Genomic DNA, 11,690 nt, shown 5'->3' on the forward strand with positions numbered 1-11,690 from the left:
CTTTCCCTAAAGAACCTGCACTAATACAGTATCTTTGCCAAAGCAATCCCATTCCTGAGTTTTGTATCCTAAGAAAACATATCATTCAAAAATATTTTTATAAAAAAAATTAGCCATGGTGGTATTTAAAAAAAAAAACTAAGCAAGCTGTTTACTAGATGGGAACCAAAGGAATTATAGGACATTAATTTGAAAGAAAATTATATAACCATTAATGATAGCTGTGAAGATTATACAGCAGCATGGGAAAGTATGTACTACTAAATGTAATTTATTTAAAAATGAGAACATAAAATCAGAGAAACTCTATAACCATATGAAGAAAAAGTACATAATGAAAAAAAAGTATGCTTGAGTCATAGGATTATATACAATTAAAAAAGGCTTTCACCAACTTGACATTTTAAAACAATAAATAAAAGATATGAAATGAAAACAATAAGGGTGTTCAATTATCAGTGATAACTAGGGTAGATTTCAGAATTTAAACATACCTCCCCAAAGTTTCTACTTTGTAAAGATTCTGAGATGAGGCCGGGACATTTATCTGCACACACACACACACACACACACACACACACACCACGCCTAGCACACCCACCAGCAAATGGACATGTGATTCTTGATTCCAGTGCCTGCTGGTGGCAAATTCTCAGCCTAAAGCCCCCAAGTCCATGTGGAGTCATAAGCTTGCCATTGCTGATAGGCACCGTGGGTGATAAGGACCAGGCTGTCCTCAGCGCGGACCTGGACTGCTTCGACCGCTCTCCTCAGCGTCTGTGGACTGTAGGCAAGCAGGGGCGTGGCCCTCGGAGCAGGACTGCTCCACGAGGCGGAAGGCCTCCAGGAACTCATTGATGTCGATGTGGCCATCCTTGTTGAAGTCGATGCTTCTGGCGAGGTCACAGATGTTGTCATCTGTGATGTCGATGTTCATGTGAGAGCTGAAAAGCTTCCAAGTCTGTCTGAACTCGTCCAGGGAGATGAATCCTTACGAGAGGGGAGAAGTCAGTGAGCCCATAGAGTTTTAGTGCTTAAGGGGAAAACCTGTTCCCCGACTAGTAGGCAGATGCAGACCCCGAGGCTGAGGGTAAAGTATGAACTCCCAAGAGGACCACAGAAGGGCACGGATCATGAGTGCTTTTCATCTGGGAGCAACTGCGTTCCCTGAGAGAGAGGACCATTCAGTAGTGTTGGAGACATTTTTCACAGTCACAGCAAACATGAGAATGGGGTGCTGTGGGCGCCCAGTGGATAAAAGTTGGGGATGCTGCTCAACACCATACAATGCGCAAAATGAACCCCTCAAAATACATGATCCTGCCCAAATGCCCGTAGAGGATGTCTTATGCTAACTCACCCCAGACATATGCTTATTTATACTGCTTACAAATGTGTTTAAGCTGGGCACACTTGTCCCCGCTCCTTGGGATATGGAGGTATGAGGTTTGCTGGAGCCCAGAACTTAGACACCAGCCTGGATAGTGTGCTGAGACCTCACCTCAAAAGCTAAACAGGTCACAACGTAACAAGAGCCCTTGGATCCATGCCTGGGCAGTCAGAGTTTATTTTCCGATTGATTTTCTGCAGTTCTGGAAGTTGAACCCAGGTCAGGGCCTCTCGAAAGCTGGCAAGGGCTCTAACCACTACACTCCATCCTAGGCTCACGTCCACTCGACTTTTCTCATTGTCGTGTCTCTGTTCACACACACATACACATGCTTCTGCACGCTCACGTCCATGTGTGCCTCAGCCTGCATGTGTCGGTCAGAGGGCAACTTTTAGGAGTCAGTTCTCTCCTCCTTCCACTGTGGGGCCTGGGGATTGTCAGGCTGTGTGGCGAGTGCTTCTCTTACCCACTGAGCCACCTCTCTGGCCTTCAGTTGATTTTATTTTTTTAAACAAAGATTCCAAGATCACCTGCTGCTGCTGCAGTCCTGGACGACTAAAGAGGGTGAGGCAAGAAGGTGGCTTGAGCCTGGTAGTTTACAGCCAGGCTAGAAAACACGGGAAGAGTCCATCTCAACTAGATAATAAATGCCCCCAAGGCCATCTGATGTAAAGAGTAGTTTCTCCACACTGCTGGGGATGACTCAGCAGCTGCAGTAACAGGGAATCGCGTTGCTCACCTGAATGATCACTGTCTATGATCCTAAAAATGGTCTCCAAGTTGGATCGGTTTCGATAGAGTTTTTCCAGGAGACTCGACTGTATGTTCTGTAAGAAAACAAACAACACCTTTTCAAATGTCCCAATGTGTAGTTGACACACCATGAACTCTGACAATTATACATCCTTGAAAAAGACCGAAGCTACTTTATTATTATCCCACCTCACTAGAGTGAAGTCGGAATGTCGTCATTCATGTACAAGGACTCTAAAATCGACTGTGGTAGACAGTTGCACGTATTTTCGAATGTAGTCATCCCATCATATCCAGAGGCTTAACCGTGGATGGAAATTGTGTCAGTACTGGACCTGCACAGACGTTCCCCATCATCATTTCCTCTACAATCCAGTATTCCAGATTCTTACATAGCATTTGCATTGCATTAGGTGTTATAAGTCACCTAGAGATCAAAGTCTGCTGGAGGATGTGCACAACCATGCTGTTTTACAGAAGGGATCTGAGCATCCACAGCCCCGTGAGCATCCTCCTCATGCCAGATAACAAGGGACCAGTGCACACTACACATTATTGGATTGTGTTCTTTCAAGTGGGTGAAATACAGAATGTCTGAATTGGGTTGCAACAAAGATGTTTTTTCAAAAGCACATAACGAAAAGTCTCACTTAAGTGACATTGTCACTAACTATTTATTAGCATTTTAAAACAGAGGAGGTGTCATGGTGTTGGGGTAACAAAATGAGATTTAAAGTCAGTAGACTCCAGTTTTGTTTTGTCTTGGTGCTGGAGGTTGATCCAGGGCTTTGGGCATACTAACCACACGCTTTCCCACAGAGTACACCCTTAGCCCATGCCTGAGTCACAGCTGAGGAATTCTATAACCCCAGGCTAAGGTCGTAAGCTCTATGGGCAATGCATTCTCAGGTCTAATAGCATGGATAACACCTACCTTAGGGTGTTTTTGGGGGGATTAATTGAGACAGCTATATAAACCCCCAGAACACACAGGAATGTAACAAATGGTTGCTTCTGTTTTCCCCACCCTGCCTTTGGGGCCCTAAATAGCTATTTCAGAATTCTGGTGCTCCCTAAGGGGGTTCAGTGGCTGCCATGTGCTCTCCCCATCACCACGATCACACCCTTACCTCTCGGCTCAGCTGCTCTTTAGCCAGGCTCTCCAACCAAGTCTTGTACTCCAGCACATTATCCACCGAACTGTTCACCAGCTGTGGCCGGAGCATCCGCCATGGCAACCCCAGGTGCAGTACAGACTCCACAGCGACAGCCCAGTCACTCAGGGTGATTACGCCTGTGGGAACAGCCTGGCCTGTTGACCTGCCGCCTACAAGTCCAGTTTCTTGTCCAGTAGGACATGCATGCAGTGCCTACATTTGTATCCTGACAGTCTTGAACTAGAAGTGGGTAATGGGAAGAATGGGCATGGCCACTACCTCTGTTGGTCATGGCGGAGTGGACTGACTGGAAATGGGGCTTGCCGGATGATATATAAGATGGCCAGTTTGAACTTCAGAGAGGCAACAAAGCGTGCGTGTGTGTGTGTGTGTGTGTGTGTGTGTGTGTGTGTGTGTGTGTGTGTGTGTGAAATATGGTATAAATTTTGTGTGTGCCTATAATTAAAACTTAATTATGTATTCTTTTTTAAAGATTTATTTATTTATGTATGTATACCGTGTTCTGCCTGCATGTATCCCTGTGACCAGAAGAGGGCACCAGATCTCATTATAGATGGTTGTGAGCCACCATGTGGTCGCTGGGAATTGAACTCAGGTCCTCTGGAAGAGTAGCCAGTGTTCTTAACCTCTATGCCATCTCTCCAGTCCCAATTATGTATATTTTTATTTATTAAATTTGGGTACATGAAGATTATTGTGAGTCATATAAAATATATGTGTATTAGGTATGTGTATTTGTGTATATGTAAGTATATGTGTGTGTGTGTGTGTGTGTGTGTGTGTGTGTGTGTGTATTGAAGGGCTCTCTAACAGGCCCAAGCATGGCAAACGTGGCTCTGGCAGGCCTTGCCCTTCCCCCATCCCCTCTTCCTTGCTAAACCACAGGTACCACCAAGGTCCATTCCCTTATTTGGCCACTTCCTTCTCCTGAGGCTGACCACTGAGGTCCAGCTATCAAAGTATTGAAGTCCAGCAATGAAAAGCCCCCTTTGGCTCACCTAATTGACATGCCCTATTACAATTACCCACCTCATCCTAACATGGGGTTTCCCCTTTTACCTTTATAAACCACCATTTGCCTATGTGACACATCAGTCTCCTCTCTATCCAGAGACAGTCCTTTGTCTCTGCAGGACAGATACCCTGTCCCCTCTCCCTGGTTCCTTTCCCTTCTCCCTCACCCTCTATCTCCTGTCTTGGTTCCTTATCCTTGCCCTCTGTCCCTCTGGGGAAATACATCTCCTTTGTGCTGAGAACTTGGTCTTCGTGTGTCCTGGACCAACTCCAGTCCTTTCATGTATGATATGAGTCTGTGTCTCTCTGTGTCTGTCTCTCTCTGTCTCTCTGTCTCTGTCTCTGTCTCTGTCTCTGTCTCTCTCTCTCTCTCTCTCTCTCTCTCTCTCTCTCTCTCTCGTGTGTGTGTGTGTGTGTGTGTGTGTGTGTGTGTGTGTGTGTGTGTATTTAAAAGGTAAGTGCTGGAGTACCTAGTACAGAGCATTACCTAGCATACACAAGATCCTAGGTTCAATTCCCAGTACCAAAGAAAGAAAGAACCAATATTCTCCATCCCTTGAAATATTCTGTTCACTAAAACCCTTAAGAACCTATACAAGTGCATATAAGTGTTTCTTCCATTTCTGATGGGCTGCAATTAATCAAAGTTTTGTTAGTAATTCCATCAAGTTGAATATAAATGAATTTTTTAGCTTTGACAATAGAATATGGGCTGATAGGCTCAGCAACAAGAGGTGGGAGAACCTCCCTCTCTCCTCTCCACTTCTCTCTCTCTCCCTCTCCCCCACCCCGTCTCTCTCTCTGTCTGTCTGTCTCTCTGTCTGTCTCCCTCTCCCCCTCCACCCCGTCTCTCTGTTGTCTGTCTCTCTCTCTGTCTCTCTTCCTCTCTGTGTCTGTCTGTCTCTCTCCCTCTCCCCCTCCACCCCGTCTCTCTGTTAGTCTGTCTCTCTTCCTCTCTGTCTCTATCTCTGTCTCTCTCTCTCATTCCTCCATTCACAAAGACTACATCAAGCCGGTGTCTTACACTGGTGTTTCACCCCCTCAGCAGCCCGCTCACACCTGCACAGACTCCCCAGGTGTGCTTCCTCTGTCCTTACCGCTCTCAGCCGCATCGTGCTTCTGAAATTCCGCAAGCAGGTCTGAGGAATGAGCAAATAAGTTTTGCCGCAGGGCTCTCAGGGCTGACTCCTCCACCCTGCTGATCCTGGAACCCGAAGAGAAGAGGTTTGTGAAAAGCCGAGTCTAAGGTAAGTCCTGGGTTCTCACCCATTCCTCCTCTCATTCTCAGTACCTCAAGCTCCCAAGAGCTCAACTGTTGTTGGTTGTTTTTACTCTTTGCTCTTTTTTGGGGCGACCACCCAGCTCCCAAATAAATCACACGCAGACGTTTGTTCTTAATTATAAATGCCCGGCCTTAGCTTGACTTGTTTCTTGCCAGCTTTTCTTAACCTAAATAATCCCATTTGTCTTTGGCTCTGCAGTTTTTCCTTTTCTTACTTCTGTGTATCTTACTTTCACTCTTACTCTGTGACTAGATGGCTGGGTGGCTGGGTGGCTGGGTGGCTGGCCCCTAGTATTCTCCTCTCCTCTCACTTCTAGACCTTTCTTTCTCCCAGATCTCTCCTACTATATCTTCTCTCTGTCTGCCAGCCCCGCCTATTCTTTCTCCTGCCTCATTATTGGCCGTTCAGCTCTTTATTAGACCATCAGGTGTTTTAGACAGGCACAGTAACACAACTTCACAGAATTAAACAAACAAAACATAAACAAAAGTAACACACCTTAAAATAATATTCCCCAACACTCTACTTTGGAGAAAAGTTTTCCATCTCCTATTTCTCCCCTCTGTCCCCCACTTTTCCCAGTTGTGTGTGAACAGGATCAGTCTGGGGGACACTGTTCCTTCTTACTACAGCACAGTGGGGGGTTCAGGTCTGGAGAAAGATCACCTCTGCCATCAAGTGCTCTAAGCAGACTGTACCTCAGTAGTTCCATCCATAAAACAGGTATAAAAGGCCATTGGCCTCACAGGATGAAAGTGGACAGAAAAATAAGTAAATTTCTGCATTTAGCAGAAAGTCTGGTGCCAACTTTCCATGGACCGTTTGTTGTCCTACTAAAGCATCATGTCTCCCTCATATTTTATTATTATGTGAAACAGAAAATGAGATTTACCTAAAAACACAAAAATCACTAATTCAGGTTTTTAATTTTTTTTTTGATGGGAAGGAGGGTGTTGGGATCAAGCTTTGCGCATGCTTAGCAAGTGTTGTAGTTACAAACTACGGCCCTAACCCTATTTTCTCATTTTTATTGGGTAAATCAAATAATTATGGGCATATAGCACTGAGCCCAAAATAGATGTTCAATAAATATTAGTAATTGAAGGGACAAGAGATAAAAAGGAGATTTAAAAAAACCAATGTACTTAATTTGTAATATCGAAGAGCCAGCCATTCTATAAATGATCAGCAAACCTCTCTTTTCAAGTGAAAACTATTTCTTAAAGCATTTTTGTCATGTTTGATAAAACTATTCATTGGCCAGGTGTAGTGGTACATGCCTATAATCCCAGCACTCTGGAGGCTCAGGCAGAAGGTTCAGGAGTTCAAGGTTAGTCTTGGCTACATAGCAAGTTCAAGGCTAGCCTGGATTACATGAGACAGTCTTACAAAAAAAAAAGTTTTTTGTTTTTTTAGAAGGGAAATGTTTGTTGCAATTTAAGTTATTTAACTAGCAATCCATAAGTGTGTTCCATTAACTCTGTGTGAGCGATCTAAAACTTGGTCCAAATTGCATGGGTGTATGAGCACATAAGCTTTGCCTAGAATTTTTTGTTATATCAGAACCTAATAGGACCCTAAAAAGAATCAGTTAGCGAACTCATTTCAAAGATCTCCTTGCAAACAGTAGTCATTGACAGTTAAGCAGGGATCTGAGGTAGCAAAGCCTGGACAACCTTCTGGATGGATAAGGTTCTCTGGAATCAACTGGAACTCTGCACATAGTGTGTGTGTGTGTGTGTGTGTGTGTGTGTGTGTGTGTGTGTGTGTGTGTGTTAGTCACAGCATGAGTATGTAGATTAGAGAATAACTTTCAAGAGTTGGTTCTCGGGCTGGAGAGATGGCTCAGAGGTTAAGAGCACTGACTGCTCTTCCGGAGGTCCTGAGTTCAATTCCCAGCAACCACATGGTGGCTCATAACCATCAATAATGAGATCTGGTGCCCTCTTCTGGTATGAAGGCATGCATGCAGGCAGAACACTGCATAATAATAAATAAACCTTAAGAAAAAAAAGAGTCGGTTCTCCTTTGATCATGTGGATTCCAGACCTGGAACTCAGGTTGCCTGGCTTGGCTGCAGATACCCTTACCCACGAAGCCATCTTGCCAGCTTGTCTGCACAGGTTCTCACCAGTCCCTCACACCCACTGAAGTAGGCAGCATCGTGATAACAGAATGCCATGGCCTCGCCGGCTGAAACCCAGGCTGACTGTGCCATTCTGTGAGAAGTGAACTTACACAGTAAATGAACTCTGAATGGGGTTCCTCTGAGGAAAGCCAGTGCGAGTTGATGGCCTTGAGGCTTTGGGACAGGCCCTTCATTTATTTCTAAGTCAGCCATTGTGCCGCAGGCGGCTGATGCTGCTGATAGCGACTTCTGGGGAAATTAGGCAAAGTACTCATTTAAAGCACTCAGTGTTTCCCACAAGTGGATCTCTTTGATCTTCTTAGTAAAGCACACTTGGTCCCCCTCGGTGACTCTTTGTGGTGACAACAGCTGAGTCCTAAAAACTGGAGCCTTTCTGTGCTGGGTCCATGCCCCGGAGCAGCTGAGTACCCTGTGTGGAGCTCAGAGGGCTGGGTTTTCATTTCGTTTTGTTTTGTTTTTTAATAAAGCTCCAAGGAAGATTTGGATTCACGGGAGGATTGATTCTCTGTGGGAAGTCTACATTTTATGTCACATTTCTTTCTGAAAAAGGTTGGACTCAAAGCCAATGTTACATCGTTAATATTTTAAATCTCTACCCACTTGATTTATGCTAACTTTGTCTATTTTGATTTTTAATTTAGTTTGACTGAATCATTAAAGAAGGCTGTTCTGTAAACTGAAACCGGGCCTCTCAGGAAGTACTCGTTCCCCCTGAAGCCCTCCTCTCCATGGGAGGCGATAATAAACAGTTGTTCAACCCAGGGACACCACCATCAAACCAGCAGGGCGCAGACTGCCTCCCTCCCTTCAGAGTAGCTGCGCTGAGTTCTGTTTCTTAGGGAATTCATCTACCAACACGAAATGGATAAAACGAAATAGGTGCATTTCACAAACTCAGTGTGAGGTGATGTATGTAAATTCTTTATAACTCTCACCATACAGTAAGTTCTCATCTAGGTTAGAACTCCAAATCTAGAGCCAGTCAAAAATCTATCCCACGCTTCCTTCCCAGAAAGGCTCACAGTTAACAAACTTGTGCTCTGGAATCTACTTGCCAAGTCCCACGGGTAAAGGGACTTAAGGTAACACAAATCCTTCCCGGGGAGCAGGAAACAGAATAACATTGACCGGACTCAGCGGCCTGATACCGGGATCTCAGCCAGAGGCACCTGTTGTCAGTGATGGGAGGGTAAAGAGATGAGGGTATGGAGAAGCAGGCTGCTCTGGTTTGCTGGACTTGTTCTCCAAAGGTTCATGTGTTCAGGACTTGCACTGAACTGTGGTGATGGGACTTTTAGAGGGTGGGGCTGAGAACAAGGTCCTTAGGTCATCACACACACACATACATACACACACACACACACACATACACACACCACATCACACACACCACACACACACACACACTCACACACACACACACCACACACACTCATACACACACACACCACATCACACACACACACACCACACACACACACACATACACCACATCACACACACACACCACACACACACACACACTCACACACTCACACCACACACACACTCATACACACATACACCACACACACCACATCACACACATACACACACCACATCACACACACACACACCACACACACACACACACACCACACACACACACACACTCACACATACACACACCACATCACACACACATACACACCACACACACACATCACACATACACACACCACACACACACACCACATCACACACACACCACACACACCACAACACACACACACATACACACCACACACACCACACACACCACATACACACATACACACACCACACCACACACACACCACACCACACACACACACATACACACCACACACACACTCATACATACACACATACACCACACACACACCACACACACCACACACACACATACACCACACACACACATACACCACACACACACACACATACACCACACACACACTCATACACACACGATGCAGGCAGTTCTCCTGGGTCTCTTGACTGAGTTCTGTGAGAGAGCTATTAAAACAGAAGGAACCTAAGGCTCCTCCTTTGTCCGCTTCCCATCTCAAGCTGTAGCTCTTTCTCCGAGTCCTTACCCTGATGAGACGCCATCTGCAGTTAGGTCCTCGCCAAGGACAGACCAAGGGGCTGCCCAGTTCTACTCTTCCAGCCTCCAAAACTATATGCTAAATAAGCTCCTTTTCTTTGTAAATACCTCGCATCAGATATTTCATTACAATAACAGAAAACAGAAGTAGGCAGGTGTGGTCTGGCTGCCTCTATTCTCAGCTCTTGGGAGATGGAGGCAGAAAGAACGGAAAGTGGAGGTCATCCTTACCTGTGTGTGAGGTTGAGGCCAGCCTGGCCTACAGGAGAGCCTGTCTCAAACAGAGAGAGAGAGAAAAGGAAGGAAGGAAGGAAGGAAGGAAGGAAGGAAGGAAGGAAGGAAGGAAGGAAGGAAGGAAGGAAGGAAGGAAGAAGGGAAGAAGGGAAGAAGGGAGGGAAGAAGGGAAGGAGGGAGGGAGGGAGGAAGAAAAGAAACCAGTGGTGGCACACACCTTTAATCCTAGTGCTCAGGGGGCAGAGGCAGGTGCATCTCTATGAGTTCAAAGCCATGCTGGTCCACATAGCAAGTTCCTGGCCAGTTAAGGCTACACAGTGAGACCCTGTCTCATAAAGAAAAAGAAACTGAGCAACCACAAAAACAACAGCAAAGGGACAGGGACTCTGGTATGATGTCTATTCTAGATTTAATACGAATGTAGCTAAATTCTGGATTGTTCTGGAGAATTTGAATAAATGTAATGGCATCTAATGTTTCTAAGCACTAAAATTTTCTCTCTCTCTCTTTCTCTCTCTCTCTCGTTTTGTTTTCAAGACAGGGTTTCTCTGTGTAACAGCCCTGGCTGTCCTGAAACTCACTCTGTAGACCAGGCTGGCCTCAAACTCACAGAGATCCACCTGCCTCTGTCTCTCAGTTGCTGGGATTAAATGCATGCACCACCACTGCTCGGGAAAATTCTTTTTCTGATAACCACTCATTGAAAAGCTTGCCTTTGCCTCATGGTTAGCCTGTGTGTCGTCTTGTTAGCTTGATACTGCACAATATGCGGAGTCAGGGCTGGTCCCAGTTTAACATAGGCACCTCGGTTACTGCCAACTTCGTAGTAGTTGGAGGCGGAGAAGATGGTTAACACCTGTACCGAAACAGAGGCCACACAGAATTGATGCACACCGAAGAATCTTCATCCTCAATCCATTGGCCAACTCACATCCTTCGGGGCTGCTTCTCACACTCTTCTATGGACCTCCTCCCTCGCTTCCTACCTGCTTCCCCTCCCACCCTTCCTCCTCCTCCTCTACCCCTCTCTCTGTCCTCAATGCTTTAGAGAATTGTGACTTAAGTTGTAGACACTCAAGCTGATTGGAGATCCATAATATGATTTCACTTTTCCATCCTAAGTAAAATCAGCAGACTTTTTTTTTTTTTAACAAAGGGGTAACAAAGGGGTAATACACCTTCTTTGGTTCATCTTGGAAGCAGGCTGGGTCTCATGAACTGGGGCAGTCCATGTGTAGCAAGCAAATTAGTTCTGAAGCTAGTGGGCTGCCCCAATGCAGCAAGGGACACATAAGACCCTTTTTGATTGATGGACACCGGAAGCCAGTGCTCCCCCAGACACACCTTTACTTCCAAGTCACATGGCTTGCAGTCAGTTGCCTCAAACATCCCTTCAAGGCACTGGATTTTGGCACTGTCCAGGCAGATATTCGGGGTCTTGTGTATTTGGGTATCTCCAAATGCAATAACATGGAACTGTGTTCTTAATTATTAATCCTTTCTTTAAAAAATTTTGAGTGTATGTGGCCCTGCATAAGTTTATGTGTTCTCTCTCTCTCTC

The 11,690-nt window shown here is 45.4% G+C and overlaps 1 protein-coding gene across 1 annotated transcript in view; it reads right to left on the bottom strand.

The window, feature by feature from the left end:
- Positions 1-255: 255 nt before the first annotated feature.
- Positions 256-11,690, bottom strand: part of Ppef2 (protein phosphatase with EF-hand domain 2) — a 31,947-nt gene continuing 20,512 nt past the window's right edge. Inside the window, exons 12-16 of the mRNA XM_006993500.4 lie at positions 10,843-10,985; positions 5,433-5,539; positions 3,274-3,437; positions 2,130-2,217; positions 256-990 (exon numbers count right to left, since the gene is read on the bottom strand). Coding sequence (XP_006993562.1) covers positions 737-990; positions 2,130-2,217; positions 3,274-3,437; positions 5,433-5,539; positions 10,843-10,985 — 756 coding nt within the window. The 3' untranslated portion in view covers positions 256-736. The remainder of the gene's footprint in view (positions 991-2,129; positions 2,218-3,273; positions 3,438-5,432; positions 5,540-10,842; positions 10,986-11,690) is intronic.

Source organism: Peromyscus maniculatus, chromosome 10 (genome assembly GCF_049852395.1).
Source record: "Peromyscus maniculatus bairdii isolate BWxNUB_F1_BW_parent chromosome 10, HU_Pman_BW_mat_3.1, whole genome shotgun sequence".
Taxonomy (NCBI): Eukaryota; Metazoa; Chordata; class Mammalia; order Rodentia; family Cricetidae; genus Peromyscus; species Peromyscus maniculatus.